At 50.8% G+C, this 21,074-nt stretch overlaps 1 protein-coding gene and 1 pseudogene across 2 annotated transcripts in view; one reads left to right on the top strand and one right to left on the bottom strand.

The window, feature by feature from the left end:
• The first annotated feature begins 635 nt into the window (after nucleotides 1-635).
• Nucleotides 636-21,074, top strand: part of LOC310815657 — a 191,030-nt pseudogene continuing 170,591 nt past the window's right edge. Inside the window, exon 1 of the transcript in view lies at nucleotides 636-787. The product of the transcript in view is annotated as an uncharacterized misc_RNA (transcript). The remainder of the gene's footprint in view (nucleotides 788-21,074) is intronic.
• elovl6 (ELOVL fatty acid elongase 6) lies at nucleotides 1,499-19,996 on the bottom strand. The gene is made up of 4 exons (XM_083686440.1): nucleotides 19,622-19,996; nucleotides 4,863-4,994; nucleotides 3,148-3,299; nucleotides 1,499-1,958 (listed from the first exon to the last, which is right to left on the bottom strand). The coding sequence occupies exons 1-4, from the start codon at nucleotides 19,702-19,704 to the stop codon at nucleotides 1,522-1,524; spliced, it is 804 nt and encodes a 267-aa protein (XP_083542566.1). The 5' UTR covers nucleotides 19,705-19,996; the 3' UTR covers nucleotides 1,499-1,521.

The following is a 21,074-nucleotide window of genomic DNA, read 5'->3' as shown; positions in this document are numbered from 1 at the left end:
AAACACCATTTAAATGATACAGGTTATCTTTTAAAGTTATTACAGTGAATTTTTGACAATTGCTTGTTTGATTTTTATCAACATAAATATGTATTTTTCAATTCACTTAAATTGTCCAACATTAAACTGGTCTTCATAAAATTTTTGTGAGACCTGTTCTTTCATGAAGTCTTTGGAAATCGATGGCGACTCGCTCTCCGGTGTGGTCGACTTTTTCGTGAGGTCATTACAGGCGGTAAACAAATCACTGTCAGACTCCGTTTCCCATCATGCCACTCGTACAGCGTGGTCACATGATTCATTCTCCTCAAATGGGCTTTGTTCAGAAGACGTGTAGATGAACTAAGCAGCCGTTTGGCGTTGTTTGAACCCAGCTTGCATGTCTGCTTTCAATGATATGCATATTATATTATATTATATTATATTATATTATATGAAAAAAGGAGAAACCTAAGACCTGAGAAAATATTGTGTTTGCAATGCAGGATACAGAAGGTACAGTGTTGTTCTCTCTGCCGATACACATAACCCACCAACACCCAGCAGCTGTCATACAAAAGTCCTACCCCTCTCTCTCTCTCTCTCTCACACACACACGCAAACGCTCCCACAGACTGACTAACTAACACACACACACACACACACACACACACACACACACACACACACACACACACACACACACACACACACACACACACACACACACACACACACACACACACACACACACACACACACACACACACACACACACACACACACACACTCGCTCGCTCGCTCGTTCGTGTCCAAACACACAAACATACACACACACGCGCGCGCAAACGCTCCCACAGACTCGCGCGCGCACACACACACACACACACACACACACACAACATTTCCGACATATCAAAACAGAACGACAAACAATGAAGAAGATAAAGACACCAACATTAACAACTAGGTGGCTCCGCCTTCATCTTCATATATACCAAATTTAAATGTCCTATATTTATCACGTAAACATTACCCTGGGGTAGCTGAACTTCCTTTAATTAGACTGTCTCTTCATTATTAAACAGCTTATTTTTTTTATTTTTTATTTAATATCGTAAATATAGAGCATCAAGTGAGGGTCGTAGAAACGTCAGGCGAGGGACAACGCCGGCTGCCGGTCGCTATGGTAGCACTTTCTCAGCGGCACTAACACGAGACATCGCCGTCCGTGCGATCGTTTGTTTGTTCGTCCGTCCGTCCGTTCATTAGTAGTATGCTGAAGCACAAACAGCAGCTGCCTTCCCTCACCCCCTCCCCCTTCCCTAACCCCCTCCCCCTCCCCAGAGCATCCACCTCCCATCCCCATCCTCCACTCATCCCCATTCGCACATCCGCATGTCCATCAAGCGATTCTCCCCCGTCATTGGTCCACACGTCTCCTAATCCCCTCCCATCTCCCTCCCTCCCTCCCTTCCACCTCCACCTCCTCCTCCTCCTCCACCTCCACCTCCTCTCCTCTCCTCAAAAACCATGTCCTTTTTACCGGGCCTTCCTGGCGGCGGCCTCCGCCCTGGTCCTGCCGATGTACGCCTCGAAGAAGAACTGGCAGAAGAGCACAAAGTAGCTGAGGTACATGAGAGAGGACCAGACAATGTTCTGCACGTGAGATGGACACTCCTGGCCCTGCTGCATCCACGAGTACACCAGGTAGTTGACCACGCAGCCCACCAGCATCTGGGTGATCTGGGTCAGGGTGATGAACATGGCCGCCTTGCGGGACACCTTGAAGCCGGCGGCTCGCAGGGCATAGTAGGAGTACATGACGGCATGGACCAGGTAGTTCATGGTCATGAACCAGCCGCCGCCGGCCACCATGTCCTTGTAGGAGTACCAGGAGTAGAGGAGCACCGTGATGTGGTGGTACCAGTGGAGGAAGATGAGCTTCTGCTTCCTCAGCACGATGAACAGGGTGTCTCCTGGAGGATGAGGAGGGGGGGAGGGGGAGAGAGAGAGAGAGAGAGATAAAGGGGTTGAGAGAGAGAGAGAGGGGGGGGGGGTTGAGAGAGAGAGAGGGGGGGGGGTTGAGAGAGAGAGAGGGGGGGGGTTGAGAGAGAGGGAGAAAGATACAGTTTAAACAAGAAACCCAGATGACATGAAGGTGCTATAGCACCCAGGCCGCCTGCACCCTGTATGTAGGTCAACCTGAAGGGGCTCCCGGGGAGTCAGCACCCTGCACCACCTCGTGTCACAGCATACCTGGCTAATTGGCGTCACCACTGTTTGGTTTGAGACAGTGGAAAACTACCAGAGGCTTTACGGTGGCTCTGCGCCCTGCCTGTCTGCCCGTCTGTGTGTGTGCGTTTGTATTGTGCTGTGTGTGTGTGTGTGTGACAGCGTGTTTGTACAGCATCAGAGAGTGAGTGAGTGAGTGAGTGTGTGTGTGTGTGTGTTGTGTGTGTGTGTGTGTGTGTGTGTGTGTGTGTGTGTGTGTGTGTGTGTGTGTATTGCGCTCTGTGCATGTCTCCGTATCCCTCTGTGGCTGTGAGAGCAGTGCCAGGTCTAGGTGGCTGCTGGGTTCCATTTACAGAGCTCCAGTGCCTTGGGCCTGGGCCAGCAGGTCTGGACTAGACTCAACCACAGACAGACAGACAGAGAGAGAGCCAGGGGCTGGGGGCTGGGGGCTGGGGGCACCCCTCCCTCTCCCCCCCCCCCCCCCCCCCCGAGAGGGACTCCTACCCTGGGTTCGCACACGGGGCTGACAGGGTGTGGTGACCCAGTGGTGACAGGGATGGGCAAACACAATGGGTCCGGATAGGCAGAAAATGGATTCTCAGACACAAAAAACGCCCAGACTTTTAGGTGGACAAGGATCACCATCAACAAACTCTCTGACTGGGGGAGTTGACTCATACTGTACGGCTTGGGGATTACATAACACAACATTTAGCAGATGCTTTTATCTTAACCGACTTACAGTACAATGAGCGCACATATTTTTCGTATATATATATATATATATGGACCTCAAGGGGTATCGAACCCTCATCCTTAGCGAAGCTAGCACCATGCTAGCTACCAACTGAGCCACACAGAACCGTGATATTCTAAACAGATGTATTGGACAGTATTAGCGGAGAGAGAGAGAGAGAAAGAGAGTTGTCTTACCGAGTTCCGGTGCTTTACTGAGTACGAAGGCGTAGGCCCAGAACTTGCTGACAGGTCCATTATAGAAGCTCTGATCACACACCGACTGTTTCAGCCCTTTGGTCATCAGGATGTAGGTCATGAAACTACCGGTCCGGACAGCACCAAATATACTGGAGAGACAGACAGAGAATTATTCAAAAGATAAACAAAATAGCCAGGTGGACGGTACACATTTGTGGTGGCACAATACAAAACTGTGAAACCTGGTTGAGATAGAAATTGGAATGTCTGGACCGCACCAAATACACCGGAGAGAGACAACCTACTGTATGGTCGGAGCAGTGGACGCCCCTCAGAAGAGGAAGGGGAGGACCATCTTACCCACTGATTTCAGAAAAATGTAAAATATTTAAACAGATATCAGTTTTAGATAAAAACTAGGCATATTCACACGTCACCAAATACCTGCTAACACCCACTGTTTTGCAATGAAAGCCTAGAGTAGCCTCAACAGCACCCTCTGGAGGACAGATATTTTCTGTCCTCCTCTGGCTACATTGACTTCCAACACAAAACCTAGGAGGCTTGTGGTTCTCACCCCCTTCCATAGACTTAAACAGTAATTATGACGACTTCCGGAAGACGTCCTCCAACCTATCAGAGCTCTTGCAGTATGAACTACTTCCCCATCCAATCAAAGGGTCAGATAATTAATCTAGTACTATAAGCATAAGCTACAGCTAGCACTGCTAGTGTGGTGTGGTAAGTAGTTGACTCAAAGAGAGAGAGAGAGACAAAAGTTAAGACAAAAACTTAATTTCTTCAAAAATGAAGGAGAAGGAGCAGAAAGAGAGAGAGCAAACTATATTTTGCTTTATTTTTTCCTTCTTCTGCCTCCCTCCTATCTTTCACTTGTTTAGCTAAAGCAGCTAATTTAGCCTACTCAACAACCTGACTCAAACAGAGAGGAAGGCTTCTTATGTTAGCTGGCTGACTAAGGCTATCCAACACTGCAACCGAACCGAATCAAGGTAAGCTTTCGGTTTTATTTATGTATGCCACCGGCGCAGGAGTGTGCAAGGCGGTATCAAGTGTGTCACTGTCACCGTGTCACTGTCACTCCAGTGTAACTCTCCTCCTGCGTCCTCCTGCACCTGCGTTATAAACTTACATTCGTAGGCTAGGTTGTAGCAATCTCATTATGGGTACAGGGTGGGCAATTTAAATAGCCTAAACCTATCGCTGTTCCATTGAGCTGGGTGAATGAAATATGAATGACAGTCAACTGATATGCTGTAACTGATATAAGACCATGCTCATAACAAAAATAAAAACGTCCTCCCTAATCTTTAACGGCACCAGCTGCCACTGGACCTGACAACACCAATTCTACTGGAGAGAGAGAGAGAGACCAAGAATTATTTAAAGATCAGCCAGCCAATTCAACACTTTGTTAAGATTTACCACAAATGAAATCCATCCAGTGGAGGCTGGTGGAAGCAGAAGTCGGAGGATGGGCTCATTGATACCATTCCTCATTCCGTTCCATGCGTTACAATGAGCCCGTCCTCCGATTTCTACCTCCACCATTAGCCTCCACTGAATTCATCATTATCGTTTAGATCTCGAACCAAAGTCACTGCAGGAGTTGAAGCGTGGCTGTCAGACTGTTGTCTAGTTTACTGCCTGGATCGGTGTTGTTATTGTTGTTGTTGTTGTGTAGCCATGGTTACCTGAAGACAGCGAGCGTGAGCGACCACAGCACCAGAGGTTTCCTCAGCTCAAACTTCTCCCTCTGCTTCATCAGGTGGCGCCCTCCCAGGATGCACGCTGCATAGAGCGCCGAGAACAGGAAGGACTTCTTCCTACACAGGAAACAGAGAGAAAGAGAGAGAGAGGATTGGTTAATGTTATCTTATACACACACACCATGTTTTTTTTGCTTCTAGCTACCACTGCTCCTTTGCGTGTGTGTGTGTGTGTGTGTGTGTGTATGTGTCTTTTTGTTTGTCTGTTTGTTTGTTTGAATACATTTAGCAGTTTAAAGGCATGCTGTGTGATGTCACACGGAGGAGTGACCACCGGCTGACACACCACCTGGTCTGATCGTGACATCACAGAAAATATCTCCCTCTCAGCGTAACCAGACACTAACCACACAGTAACCAGACACTAACCAGACAGTAACCACACAATAACCAGACAGTAACAACACAATAACCACACAGCTCAGGCGGCCAGGCAGGGGGAGAGGAGGCTGAGTACAGAGGAGGCCTGGTTCGCTGAAACAACGCCACATCAACACGCTGCATCACCCTCCAGTGCGTCCTCTGGCTGAACTACAGCCTCATCAATTAGGATGGATGGATGGACGGAGGGAGGGAAGGAAGGATGGATGGACGGACGGAGGGAGGGAAGGAAGGATGGATGGACGGAGGGAGGGAAGGATGGATGGATGGCCCATGTTTCGCCTCACTGATGATGTGTGGAGGTCCTGTCAGTAGCCTTTATTCACAGAGCGATGCTAACAAAGTCCTGACCAATCAAGTAGGAACTTGGTTTATCCACAAAGTACAGTGCACTGGTTTTTCGACATCAGTGCTCAACATTTTCAGTGTGAGGCATCATTCGGCCAGCGTTTCTTTGTGGACAAACCCTCCAAATCGCTAGCAACAACAATTCCATGAGACAAGCAACGCTGGTTTGGGACCATTTGGTTATCTCTGACTGGTTATCTCTGGCTGGTTGCAAGTCGTCACCCAATACTTCTATTTACAATAGACCAAGAGAAACCCGGTCTGGGCTCCTGCACCGTATGCTAGCAGAGCTAAAACCCCAGAGCTAGCGAAAGGTAAAGTGCTGACTCTTCAAGAGATCTGCACCCTCAGCTCCGCATGGTGACAACAGCACTATGTCTCCACTTGTCTTTCAGCTGACCAGGTGTGTAACGAGGCAACGACTGTGAATCTCCCGTCATTGTATTAACTATAATACACGTAACATCCATTTTTCATTGATTTATCACTTAATTGTGATGCATATCTGAGGGGATTCTAGAACATGCTTCTCTAACTGCTCTGCAGGGTTTTGAGTCTCTGTGCTCGGGCCTTGTTCCTCCTCCAGACAGACAGTTTCTCAGGTTTCATGTCTGTGGTGGTTGCTGTCTGACCGTCACCATGTGTGCAGTTACACAGCACTTCCATATTATGTTTCAGCAGGGGAGGCCGGTGGAGGTAGAAATCGGAGGACGGGCTCATTGTAATGCATGGGATGTAATGAGGAGTGGTAGGAGCCCTTGACACCATTCCTTATTCCGTTCCATGTGTTACAATGAGCCCGTCCTCCGATTTCTGCCTCCACCAGCCTCCCCTGCGTTTCAGTCACCATGCAGAGAGTGCAGAGAAGTGAAGGAGTGCAGAGAAGTGAAAATCTCTGGAGTCTGTTAGTCAAAACAGATCCATCATGACGACCTCTGACCTGTTCGTTTCAGGACACAGAAACCACTCATCCTTTTTCGTTGCATAATAGGCACTGTTAAAGGTCAGAATCAATCATCAGTCTACGTACGACACCCTCCTCACTAGCTGTGTGTAACTGGCTCTTACACACAGACAGACACACACACACACACACACACACACACACACAGACACACACACACACACACACACACACACACCTCGGTCAGCGAAAAAGAAAGTTGTGTTATTGTGGTCACCACCTGGTGCTGAAAAAAGCTACGAGGAGAGGTTTTTCTCTATTTCTGTTTTGCAAGCCTTGGGGGTTTGGACAAAACATATGGAGTGTCTAATGCACAGTATGTCTCTGAACATTACATGCGGCATCGTCACGCAGAAAGGCTCTATGATTGATTCCGAGTGCCACACGCGACCTAAAAACTCCTGCTTCAACACGTGTGCAGCATAAAGTACACTACAACACAAAGTGGTGTGTGTGTGTGTGTGTGCAACACAAAGTGGGGGAAAGCTGCAATTTGCATCATCCAAGATTAAATTACCCTGTAATATATCAAAGAGCACGCACTTTACAGCAAGCTGAGCTTCGCGCTGTGATTTGATTAAGAGTATCTTGCGAACTGACAAACCCCCGTCGGCTGAGTCTCTCTCTCTTTAGACGACGTGTTCATTCTCAAGAGCCAGTTCCTAGAAGCGTTATGAGGCCACAGTGGCTAGCAGTACCTTCCCTGCAAATATCCCCCCCCCCCCAACACTATACCCCCTACATGACCTTCTAAGAAGCAGAGGACCTGTTCATTACAGCGAAGATGGGAGAGCTCATTGTGACGCATGGAATGATACCATTCTTCATTCCATACATCACAATGGAGCCCGTCCTCCGATTTCTACCTCCACCAGCCTCCCTTGTTGTAGTACAGTACGCGTGTCTGCGTCTGTAGTTAGTTTTATGATCTGTGTGTGTTCCTGCGTTTGTGATTTGTCTGAAACACTGTTCTCCTCGGCTGCGGTCTTGGAGCAGGTCTCTCTTGAAGGAGAGATTGCATCTCAATGAGGCTAATCTGCATAAATAAAGGTTAAATCAAATCAAATCCAAACGCACTCTGCTGTTATGTGAGGGGAAAAGGGTTCATATTGTGAATAAGTAAAAAGCTTATGGCACATTGCCTAAACAACACAAGGCTCTGTCAACAAAACAACCACAATGTCGTCGACACTTCACAGACCTATAAATATGACCACACAACAACAATTCATAGCCATGGTTACAGGACCAGAAACAAACTTCAGAACGGAGACCTCCTGAACGACAACACGGAAATGCGAAACTAACATTTCCACCACTCCAAAACAATATCCTGAGAGATGATCGTACTGCTGATACAGTACATGTCTATTTACTGTTATTGACAATGGCTCCCCTTTGTGCCAGAAAAATGCTAATGTGACAAGATGCTATCTATCCATCTGTGGTGGCTGCAGCCTGGAGAACCGGTGAAACAAAGGACAAAGCAGAGCAGTCAGCCATAGTCCGTCTGAAGAAGCTGCTTTCACACAACGACAACACAGCTCAGACTGCAGAATGACATCATTGTTTAGATGCTAAACAAGCAGTGTAGGGAGGAGAACAGTGTGTGTGTGTGTGTGTGTCTGCCCCATGTGTGGTTGTTTGTGTGTGTCTGCCTGTGCATGTGTGTGTGTGTACAACAGGGGAACACAGAGTGCAGCATACTTAAAGAGGGCTTCCAGAAGATTCCAGACCAACAACAATCCCAGCATTTCTCACATGCTGTCTTCAGAGTTGGGGCACCAAAGACGCACCAAGATGAATGTCCTGCAGTAGGATTTCATCTTCTCTACAGTGTATGTGTGTGTGTGTGTGTGTGTCTGCCCATGCATGTGTTGGTGTGCTAACCCTAACCCTATTGCTCGGGGGAGAACCCCCCCCCCCCCACCACCACCACAGAGGTCGGAGAGGACCCAGGGCACAGTCAGAGCTGACGAGCGTTGCCTGGTTGAGGAAGGGAGGCGGAGGCCCCGCCAAGCCAGCTGTGGTTGAGCGATGCCTCCAGAGACGGGAATGCGTTTGTTGGGATGTCAGTGTGAATTCACATCATGCCTCCACGCCTCTGAGTATCTGCTCTGTGGCAAGAGCGTTGGAGTCAGAGATTCTGCTCGCTGGGGGGGGGGGGGGGGGGGGGGTTAGGGCTGGGAGCTGGCCAGGGGCTGGGGTAGAGGGGCTGGGGCAGAAGCCAGGGCTAGGGGGGCTGGGAGCTGTGGCCGCCTCCCTGGCTGCCTCTCTGCCAGACACTGGGTTTAAACTGCATTTGAAATCATTTCAAATATGTATCTGTGCTTGATTGACTTTGCCTGGCACAATGATGATTGCCTGATGACTGTTTGTCTATGATAAGGTTGGTGGTTTTGGGACACAAGCACGAGAGAGAGAGATAGAGAGAGAGAGAGAGACAGATAGAGAGAGACTGAATATACTAATCCAAGAGAAACAACTTTACCTGAGACAAGATTAATGCTGCATCCCTCTTTTATCAACTCTAAGACATCAGGCTGCTCTACAGATAATAGATTTATCTCCTCACAAGTGATTCATTTGTTCTGTACTCCCGTCAGGCCATCATGAATAACAGAGGCAACGGAGACTGGGTATATTTAGACGGAAACTCAGTTTGCAATAAAAAAATGCCTCTGAATGCTGTTTGGAAAACCAACAAGCAGGAAAAATGAAACTCCAGCGACCATGACTGCAGCTGACTAATGGCAACTGCGCAATCCATCAGGGTGTGCGTGTGTGTGTGTGTGTGTGTGTGTGTGTAGGGGTGGGGGTAATAGATTTGTGGAATTGAACTAATGCAGCACAAAGGAAAAAACGACAAAGTCAGAGTTGCTTTTTCTGCCAGTATCAGAATCAGCAGAGATTTCTCCCTCCCTGCAGGTTTCCAAGCCCTCGGCTCCCCTCCAGCCATGTTTCAAATACCTTCACAATTCATCCCCCCCCCCCTCCTCCCTCCATCTTCTATCCACACTACTGGACCCTCCTTTTATCTCACCTTCTTTCAACTACCCAGCTGATCTATCTATCTATCTATCTATCTATATGAGTCACTACCTATCTTCCGCTGTAGACTGAAGGCCCATCTCTTCAGACTACATCGTAACTGTCCCTCCTAAAGACCTCTTCATCCCCACCACCCCCCTGTACTAACCCTAACCCTAACCCTAGAGACCTCTTCATCCCCACTACCCCCTGTACAGTTTCTCTACTGTAAATAAATAAATTAAACATCCTTTAAGTAAGTAATCCTTCCTTCTTCTAGCATTGTTACTGCCAATGGCCCCTGGTCCTAGCATAGATTTGTTTTTCTTATGATGACTGATGTATAGATGATTCACTTACTTAGACAAATGTACTTGTTGTAAGTCGCTTTGGATAAAGGCATCTGCTAAATGTCTAAAATGTAAAAATGTAAAATCTGTCTGTCTGTCGTCCACAGTTAACCATCTTTAAACTGTTCCCACTACCAAAATAAGACAAAGTTTCATCTGGAACTTCTTTTTCTAGTTACTATATTATATATATGGTAGTTGCCGAACACAGACCCTGTTTCTGCCATGGCCACTGGGCATCCCTAGAGACACCCAGCCAGCTGAGCTCTCATGCATTCCTCCAATCACTGGGTCAGGTTATGTGAGACTTGCTGGGCGGTGGCCCATGTGTGGGGAGGAGAGGGGGCTGGGGCTGGGGATAGGGGAGGAGAGGGGCTGGGGATAGGGGAGGAGAGGGGCTGGGGATAGGGGAGGAGAGGGGGCTGGGGCTGGGGATAGGGGAGGAGAGGGGGCTGGGGATAGGGGACTAGAGGGACTGGGGATAGGGGAGGAGAGGGGGCTGGGGATAGGGGACTAGAGGGACTGGGGATAGGGGACTAGAGGGACTGGGGATAGGGGAGGAGAGGGGGCTGGGGATAGGGGACTAGAGGGACTGGGGATAGGGGAGGAGAGGGGGCTGGGGCTGGGGATAGGGGACTAGAGGGACTGGGGATAGGGGAGGAGAGGGGCTGGGGATAGGGGAGGAGAGGGGCTGGGGATAGGGGAGGAGAGGGGCTGGGGATAGGGGAGGAGAGGGACTGGGGATAGGGGAGGAGAGGGGGCTGGGGCTGGGGATAGGGGAGGAGAGGGGGCTGGGGCTGGGGATAGGGGACTAGAGGAACTGGGGATAGGGGAGGAGAGGGGCTGGGGATAGGGGACTAGAGGGACTGGGGATAGGGGACTAGAGGGACTGGGGATAGGGGAGGAGAGGGGGCTGGGGCTGGGGATAGGGGACTAGAGGGACTGGGGATAGGGGACTAGAGGGGCTGGGGATAGGGGACTAGAGGAACTGGGGATAGGGGAGGAGAGGGGGCTGGGGCTGGGGATAGGGGACTAGAGGGACTGGGGATAGGGGAGGAGAGGGGGCTGGGGCTCGGGATAGGGGAGGAGAGGGGCTGGGGATAGGGGACTAGAGGAACTGGGGATAGGGGAGGAGAGGGGGCTGGGGCTGGGGATAGGGGACTAGAGGGACTGGGGATAGGGGAGGAGAGGGGGCTGGGGCTCGGGATAGGGGAGGAGAGGGGCTGGGGATAGGGGACTAGAGGAACTGGGGATAGGGGAGGAGAGGGGGCTGGGGCTGGGGATAGGGGACTAGAGGGACTGGGGATAGGGGAGGAGAGGGGGCTGGGGCTCGGGATAGGGGAGGAGAGGGGCTGGGGATAGGGGACTAGAGGAACTGGGGATAGGGGAGGAGAGGGGCTGGGGATAGGGGAGGAGAGGGACTGGGGATAGGGGAGGAGAGGGGGCTGGGGCTGGGGATAGGGGAGGAGAGGGGGCTGGGGCTGGGGATAGGGGACTAGAGGAACTGGGGATAGGGGAGGAGAGGGGCTGGGGATAGGGGACTAGAGGGACTGGGGATAGGGGACTAGAGGGACTGGGGATAGGGGAGGAGAGGGGGCTGGGGCTGGGGATAGGGGACTAGAGGGACTGGGGATAGGGGACTAGAGGGGCTGGGGATAGGGGACTAGAGGAACTGGGGATAGGGGAGGAGAGGGGGCTGGGGCTGGGGATAGGGGACTAGAGGGACTGGGGATAGGGGAGGAGAGGGGGCTGGGGCTCGGGATAGGGGAGGAGAGGGGCTGGGGATAGGGGACTAGAGGAACTGGGGATAGGGGAGGAGAGGGGGCTGGGGCTGGGGATAGGGGACTAGAGGGACTGGGGATAGGGGAGGAGAGGGGGCTGGGGCTCGGGATAGGGGAGGAGAGGGGCTGGGGATAGGGGACTAGAGGAACTGGGGATAGGGGAGGAGAGGGGGCTGGGGCTGGGGATAGGGGACTAGAGGGACTGGGGATAGGGGAGGAGAGGGGGCTGGGGCTCGGGATAGGGGAGGAGAGGGGCTGGGGATAGGGGACTAGAGGAACTGGGGATAGGGGAGGAGAGGGGCTGGGGAGGAGAGGGGCTGGGGATAGGGGACTAGAGGGACTGGGGATAGGGGACTAGAGGAACTGGGGATAGGGGAGGAGAGGGGGCTGGGGCTGGGGATAGGGGACTAGAGGGACTGGGGATAGGGGAGGAGAGGGGGCTGGGGCTCGGGATAGGGGAGGAGAGGGGCTGGGGATAGGGGACTAGAGGAACTGGGGATAGGGGAGGAGAGGGGGCTGGGGCTGGGGATAGGGGACTAGAGGGACTGGGGATAGGGGAGGAGAGGGGGCTGGGGCTCGGGATAGGGGAGGAGAGGGGCTGGGGATAGGGGACTAGAGGAACTGGGGATAGGGGAGGAGAGGGGGCTGGGGCTGGGGATAGGGGACTAGAGGGACTGGGGATAGGGGAGGAGAGGGGGCTGGGGCTCGGGATAGGGGAGGAGAGGGGCTGGGGATAGGGGACTAGAGGAACTGGGGATAGGGGAGGAGAGGGGCTGGGGAGGAGAGGGGCTGGGGATAGGGGACTAGAGGGACTGGGGATAGGGGAGGAGAGGGGGCTGGGGCTCGGGATAGGGGAGGAGAGGGGCTGGGGATAGGGGACTAGAGGAACTGGGGATAGGGGAGGAGAGGGGCTGGGGAGGAGAGGGGCTGGGGAGGAGAGGGGCTGGGGATAGGGGACTAGAGGAACTGGGGATAGGGGAGGAGAGGGGCTGGGGATAGGGGACTAGAGGGACTGGGGATAGGGGAGGAGAGGGGGCTGGGGCTGGGGATAGGGGAGGAGAGGGGGCTGGGGCTGGGGATAGGGGAGGAGAGGGGCTGGGGATAGGGGACTAGAGGAACTGGGGATAGGGGACTAGAGGAACTGGGGATAGGGGAGGAGAGGGGCTGGGGATAGGGGACTAGAGGGACTGGGGATAGGGGACTAGAGGGACTGGGGATAGGGGAGGAGAGGGGGCTGGGGCTGGGGATAGGGGAGGAGAGGGGGCTGGGGATAGGGGACTAGAGGGACTGGGGATAGGGGACTAGAGGGACTGGGGATAGGGGAGGAGAGGGGGCTGGGGCTGGGGATAGGGGAGGAGAGGGGGCTGGGGAGGAGAGGGGCTGGGGCTGGGGAGGAGAGGGGCTGGGGCTGGGGTCAGGATGGTGGGCAGAGGCTGGAGGAGAGGGGCTGGGCAGTCAGAGTGTGTGGCAGATCCAAGGCTGTGGATAGGGCTGGAGAGCGGCCGGGGCTAGGGATAGGGCTGGAGAGGGGTTTGGGGCCGGGGCTAGGGATAGGGCTGGAGAGGGGTTTGGGGCCGGGGCTAGGCCTGAGAAGTAGAGCTGAAGCCTCGGCTGGGGCTGGGGAAGGAGGGGAGCGGGGCTGGAGCTGGGGCAAGTGCCAGACCTGGGGGGAGGAGAGAGAGCTGTGGCTGGGGCCGGGGCCAGAGCTGGAGCCGGGGTTAAGCAAACACTACTATGGTTGATCTAATGCGTTGTGCCCACCAGGGTTTCCCATCCTCTCCGCCATCTGCAGCCGACATCACCAGGTCCTTCTGTCAAACAGCCAGCCCGCTAACGGACTAGCGCTGTACCTACACTACATAATCACACACACACACACACACACACACACACACTTATAATAGTGGCCTTGTTCAAAGTAAGATGTGAAATGGAGACCTCTACTCCAAGCTTAACTGAATGCTTAAAGGAGACCGGAGGAAACAGCAGCCATGGGAGGAGAGGCCAAGATAACTAGTGTTAAATAAATACTCTTTCCACAGCGCTGACTACCAGACTACTGGATGAGCATCAGGGGAGGCTGACGGAGGAATGGAATTCAACACATTACAGTGTTTGTGTGTGTAGGCTGTGTGTGTGTCACGTGTGTGTGTGTGTGTGTCTGTGTGTGTGTCCCACATGTGTCTGTTACCATTCCAGGTATTACAATTAATATTACCTCTGATTTCTGCCTCTGCCAGCCTCCCCTGATGAGTGTGCATCTTTAATGGGCGGGGGCGGGCAACCAGTTAGCAGTTAACAATGAGTGGGCTGATCACCCCCCTGCCCCTGCCCCTGCCCCTCCCCCTCCCCACCGTGTCAGCTGGCTAAAGCTGCTGGCTAACCTGCTGTGGAACTTGGATCCGCGTTAGCAGGAGAGATTTCCCCCATTACGCAACACTGACTTTGCAGTGTGAGGATGAGTTTGTGTGTGTGTGTGTGTGTGTGTGCCTGTCTGAGCTGTGTGTGTGTTTGTTCCTCTGTGTGCATGTGTGTATTCCTCTGTGTGTGTGTGTGTGGTGTGGGCTAGTGGCCTTATCCCCTGGCGCGGTGCGCTTCACTTGTTTGTAAGGTTGCAGCACAGCAGGGCTGGAATCATGGCACTCTGACCTCCCCTGAGGTGAACAGCCGACTCTGGCCCGCTAACCTAACACACCTGGGTACTCATTGGAACATACAGTACACAACTGGCATGTCTAAATGTTTCTAAATCACTACAGAGGTTTCTAAAACCACCTCAGAGGGACCTGGGAGGCAGAGAAGGTTGAGACAGAGAGAGTCTTGATGCAGTACTTTTTAACTGTCCCTCCTAAAGACCTCTTCATCCCCACTACCCCCCTGTACAAGTTTCTCTCCTGTAAAAAATAACTAAAAAATAACTAAATAATAATAATAAAGTTATTCTTCCTTATTCTAGCATCTAGCATTGTGACTGCCAATGGCCCCTGGTCCTACCATAGATTACTTTTTATTATGATGACTGACGGATAGATGATTCACTTACTTAAACAAATGGATTTGTTGTACGTCACTTGGGATAAAGGCGTCTGCTAAATGACATAAATGACAAATGTAAATGTAATGCAGTAGTGTGTTTGTCTCTTATAGGTAGGTAGGGAGGTAGCAGGGGGGTTGGTAGGTAGGGAGGTAGGGAGGTAGAGATGTAGGGAGGTAGGTAGGTAAGGAGGGAGGTAGGTAGGGAGGTAGGTATGTAAGGAGGTAGAGAGGTAGGGAGGTAAGGAGGTAGGGAGGGAGGTAGGTAGGTAGGTGGGTAGGGAGGGAGGGAGAGAGGTAGGGAGGTAGAGAGGTAGGTAAGGAGGGAGGTAGGCAAGGAGGTAGGTAGGTAGGTAGGTAGAGAAACCCCAGCTCTAGTGAACTGCTAGACCAGCAGGATGAGATTAATAAACTCTGCATACGACAGATTAGAGGGTCCGAATAGAACCACCCTCAGTCTAATTCACTAGTGAACACAGGACTCAGTAGTTAGACCCATCCTCTCCTCTCCTCTCCTCTCCTCTCCTCTCCTCTCCTCTCCTCTCCTCTCCTCTCCTCACATCTGATACTCTGACCATGTCTAAGAGGGTAACTTGAGAAGCTTCGCTCCAGGAAAACTCACACACAGTCAACATCTCCATCTCCCCTGTCTCAACCCACATCTCAGACTGTGTGTGTGTCTGTAGGCTGTGTGTGTGTGTGTATGCTCTGCATGTGTGTGTGTGTGTCTGTGTATGCTCTGCGGGCGAACGTGTGTGTGCAGACTGTGTGTGTGTGTGTGTGTGTGTGTGTGTGTGTCCATCCGAGCGAGCGAGCGTTGAGGACTCTGGGTCGATGCAGTCAGAAGCAATCAGCGTCATCACTTCCTGTCTTGAACACCGACATGCCAACACGTCACATGACCGCCCGTCGACGGCATAACTCCTCACGCCAGGGATGGGCCTCGCCTCGCCGCGGACCGCACAGGGGGACACGTTAACCTTTCCTAAAGAGTTACGTTGAAGGGTGACAGCCACCGGGGGACAGGACTGGGGACACGATTTGTTAAATGTTAAATGACCCATTTGAAAGGGGAGGCGACGGAAAGCCAAAGACGGTTGACCTTCGTGGGCGGAGCATCTGCTGTTTTAACTCACCGCCTAGTGTTCTATGTGGTGTTTACCTAGCAACAACACTGTGATTGGCTACAAAATGAATGCATTTTTGGTGAATAAAGTCATCCCCTCCAATTAACCGGGGGAGTCTAATCGACTTAGTAAGACTAGGAAGCGGTGGAGGCTGGTGGCATGGCATGGAATGAGGAATGGCATCAAAAGAATGATACCGTTCCTCATTCTGATCCCCGTCCTCCTGTGGGCAGAGTCGCGATATCGGCCCGAAAATAATAAAACCTGCATGACACGATGCAGATATTGGACTGCTGTACATCAAGACAGTTTATCCATGATGGCGCGCACACACACACACACACACACACACACACACACACACACACACACACACACACACACACACACACACACACACACACACACACACACACACACACTGTTGCTGACTAAAAGCTCTCCCATTGCATCGAAGCAACTGCTGTCACCATACAGCTCTCACAGACAGAACTCCTTACAGTACAAAACAACCAACAAACACAGAAACCCAGGAGAGGAGGTCTCCGTCTCCCACCGCCGGGTCCCACTGAGGGTTCTGAAGAGTAAATACACAGAACCTAAGCAACCGTGCTGACACTGAGCGGGGGAGACGGGGGTGGGAATAGAGTGACTCAGCAGGCTGGAGATGTGCGCTTCAGCAGTGGGAGTCAAGTCTCTCTCTCTCTCTCGGGAGTGTGTGTGTGTAGTGGACAGTGCTGGAAGTACACATGCCCTGCCCCCCCCCCCCCCCCCCTCACACACACACACACATGCACGCACACCACACGCACACGACTACACACACACCTCGGTACTCAGAGGTTAGGACCCCTGGGGAAGGTGATAATGAATGCTGTTATGAGGAGGAGGAAGATGCTCCACAGGCCCTTGCCCTGCCCTGCCCCGGTCCAGTTCAAGTCAAGCTCGCTGCTTCATGGGCCCTGGCCGCCCGGAGACAGAGAGCAGCCATTGAGAGGAGACCGGTCTGGACTGGCTAGACACCATTTCTAAATAATGCTGACTCAGACAGTAAACCATGACACTGTCTTCTCTCTCTCTCTCTCTCTCTCTCTCCTTCCTCTTATTCCCCCTCCCCCTCTCTCTCTCCCCTCTTCCCTCCTCCTCTCCCTCTCTGCAGTACAGTGTTTTCTTCCTTGGGCGAAATGAGCATCCAGGGTTTCAAGCAGAAACAATGAGCACTCGTTACAAATAGCAAACAGCCCGGGTCAAACAGTATGTCAAATACGTTCAAATACTTGAGCTACGATTCCCCAAAACATGCAGACTCCCAGCTGTATCAAACACAGCAGGTGTGAATGGCGTGGTTACTAGGCAGGTTTGTGTGATCCTGCTTCTTGTCACAGTCGGTCCCTGGTGTTGTCCTCTGTGGACTCCGGTGTGAAACAAATACAACTTTATTAGTACCAACAACTACAACACAACAACACACACGACAATACCTGCATGGCAGTCCATTCCACACTAGACAGACAGACAGGCAGACAGACAGACAAAATAGATAAATATGTAGATAGGTAAATAGATACTAGTCGATGACAACACACATACAGGATGGGTTGAAAACAATATGTTTCCTACATAGTGAGAAAGCCTATTTTCTACTCAGGTTCTGCTTGAGGTTCATTAAGAGTCACATCGCACTGTTAAGTGTTGTTTAAAACTGATGCTACCATCATCAATCCAGAACGTGTCTTCAGCATGCTGTGTTTAACTGAGTAGAAGAACCCAGAAGGTCATCTGCAGTTCATAATCACACACGCAGCAACAACAACAGGGATTAACATACATGAGGCTGACTGTTGAACATTGGATTTTATATCATTTGCATGCCACAGAGGAAGACAAGCCTGTGTAACATTTATACTACTTTTCCCTCGGCCATCAATGATTTAAAGACACTTTAGGTGCATTTCATTTAGGTTTTCTTTAATAAAACACCATCAAAACTCAATTGAAACCGTGTTACACATTCACCCAAATAACTATGCAACAACATGTGAATACACTGTTGTTACTAGTGTCAATACAGCGTTATTACACAGTTATAGGGGCAAAAACGTGTAAAGTACGGTTCGTTCATTCATTCATCGTCTGTAAACCATGCGATGTGGTCGTCTGTGCCATCCCCCGCTCCGAGAGTCGGCACAGATCAGCTGCGACGTGATTGGCTAACACACTGTCAGCAGACATCAGAAGATAGATCCTATTGGCCAGTCGGCAGGACCAACTTATAGACAGCTCCTGAACTACAAAAGAGAAACATTCCGGCTTACCGGAGAAATTTTTACATCAAATACCGTCACCGACGTCTTCCAGTCTTACGGTTATTCAAGCCGAACATTTATTTATTTATCGGTTATTCTACTACTAGTTTGTTCTAGATTCATAAACCAATATTTGTTCGGTTATTTCTGATGACTTTTGAGAGTTCTCTGGGCACAGACAGTTAGTCCGGGATAACAGTTTGAACATAAACCATAATGGCATTTCATTCTCCTAAACGACTGTACTTACCGATAACGGCATAGTGACGCGTTACTTCACCGTAGCACCAATGAGCTCACTAAGACACGTTTTAATAATCGTCTATTCATTGAATTCGGTGTGGCCAAATGATAGTTTAACAGCTTTAACTGGGGGCAGTTTTAGTTAGTCATATTAGACCTTTTCTAGTCACATTAATATAGGACTAGGCTATTATTTAGTGCTATTTAGCCGCCGTGTGTCTTACGGTAGCCTTACTAGCATATAACATTTGGTGTAAGTGTTGTCACAGGCAATGTCGAGAGAACACGTCCGTTTGCCCTGGTCGTTTCAGCAGAGAACAGAGCCTCAAGACGATACGGTCTTGTGCGTAAAAGATGTCACCTTGCGCGTAAAAGATGCCATCACTTTTTGGAACTCGACACACGGCTGATAAGGACAGCTAACGGTCTACCTCTCAACCGGCGTCGGCCTGTCTGTGTGGCTAGCTTATATCCCTTCATTCATAGTCGTCTACCGGTTTATCATACGGGCTACTGGGCAGCATAGCATGTAAGAGGATGAGATTCTCTCGTCACTGAAGAGGGACAGATAACGGCCCCTGCTTACCGCACCACCTTGAGTAGGCTACACTAGCTATACCAGCCTACCTGGAATCAGATTACAGCAGCAATGCCTAAAATAAACACACACACAAATACACAAACACACACCTCTCCACCCGCAAATCACTAGAAATCACATCATAAGGCAAGGCGACTGATGACAGCAACAGAGAATGTAACAAATGAATGTTACAGTACTCAATCGGTTCACCAAGGGACACTTCCTTGATACATGGTAGGCTACAGCATGGCCCAGGCCTATACCTACTCATGCATGTTCACATTCTTCTGTACAATATATAATAGACTATAATTCGCTATGATTCGATGATCATTTATATGAGAGAAGGCTTTCATTAGGATATAGCCGCAAGAAGACTACGTTTCATGCAGAGACGGTGGATGTTATAGGCAAGCAGATATTCACTTAAGTGCAATTCCCGTCTGTATATCTTCCCCGAAGAACACACCAATCATTCATTACAAACGACCCCCCCTCTTCTAAACCTTAACATACGATATGACAAACAGTCGCTTACCAGTTCTCCTGCATCCATCGTATGGCTTCTTCTTCATTGAATTGTCTCTCAAATTCGTACTCTTGTAGAGCCAGCACCGACATGATTCGGTTCAGTTCACGGTGCGTCTTCCCTGTCAACGGATACAAAAATCGCGGAGTCGTTCCGACGAGGTGTTCAGCTATAATCAACTACGGTTTCAGCCTTATCTCTCTCTCTCTCTCTCTCTCTCTCTGTCTGTCTGTGTCTCTCTCTCTCTCTCTCTCTCTGTTTGTCTGTCTCTCTCTCTCTCTCTCTCTCTCTCTCTCTCTCTCTCTGTGTGTGTGTGTGTGTGTGTGTGTCTCTCTCTCTCTCTCAGCTACACCCCGCGTCTCGCATCGCTCTTGCTGCCGCTGCCAGGAACTAGCGATTGAACGCGAACGAGCGAGCGACCGGCTCTATATGCCTTCTACCTCCAGCCGACGGCGGCACACGCCCTCTCAGCTGTCGGCCAAGGTGGAGGAGGATCCAAGGTCCTAAAGCCGTTTACTCACTATCTCTCAAAGGACGCATCCGATTTGTGTTGCAACTACAGTCCTATGTCAAACCCTATGTCGTCACGCCTCTGGGTCTAGGACATCCATTGAGCAAGGTGCAGCAAACAGGCCGAGAGAGAGAAGTCTGGCCAAGGTATGTAGAGATTGTGTCATGCACTGAATAGGACACGGATGCCGGAGGTCAAACGTGGTCTTGGGGACAATCATGCAGGTGTAGGGCAAGACATACACCTCTTGAGCCATACAGGTGCAGATCAGGGGAGGCTGGTGGAGGCAGAAATTTGTATTGTATAGCATGGAACGGAATGATATATATATATATGATGAAGGAAATAAGGAATAATTGTGTTCTCAATGATAATGTAACAAATTAAAGGTGACTAACAATGTAGCAACCCTTTTCTTTAAACTTACGCAATCACAGAGTGGGGTGTGTCCCATGCAAGTGACAGGTTGACAACACCTAGTGGATTCAGAATGTGCCCAGGTGGGTTTTTAGCTGCTTTACAGACGATGTAAGGTGTGGAGAATGCCTTGGTTTACCTTTAGCCTGGATACCGGCCTGTGTTTGTACTATCACCTCCCAGCCTTATCTATCTACCACGGGAGGCTGGTGGAGATAGAAACCGGAGGACGGGGGCTCATTGTAATGCATGGAACAGAATGAAGAATGGTATCGACAAAAGAAATACAAGAAAGACTTGACAGAATGCAATGTACCCCAGGGGAGGCTGGTGGAGGTAGAAACCGGAGGACGGGGGTTTGACACCGTTCCTCATTCTGTTCCATGCATTACAATGAGCCCCCGTCCTCCGGTTTCTACCTCCGCCAGCCTGCTATCTGCTATCTGCTATCCCTATCTACCACCTATCGCCTGGATACGGTCGTATCTATGACCTACTGTGCAGGTCCAGTGATAAGACACTCTGTAGACTTGG

Source organism: Argentina silus (assembly GCF_951799395.1).
Source record: "Argentina silus genome assembly, chromosome: 15".
In the NCBI taxonomy this organism is placed as follows: domain Eukaryota; kingdom Metazoa; phylum Chordata; class Actinopteri; order Argentiniformes; family Argentinidae; genus Argentina; species Argentina silus.
Note: the sequence above shows the minus strand (reverse complement) of the source record. Positions and strands in the feature narration are given on the sequence as shown.

Excerpts from the sequence above, each read along its gene's own strand:
- elovl6 (XM_083686440.1), bottom strand. The coding sequence starts at position 19,704 with ATGTCGGTGCTGGCTCTACAAGAGTACGAATTTGAGAGACAATTCAAT. Across the intron at positions 3,300-4,862 it reads CTCACGCTCGCTGTCTTCAG|TATATTTGGTGCTGTCCGGA; the intron begins GTAACCATGGCT and ends CTGTCTCTCCAG. Across the intron at positions 1,959-3,147 it reads CAGTAAAGCACCGGAACTCG|GAGACACCCTGTTCATCGTG; the intron begins GTAAGACAACTC and ends CTCATCCTCCAG.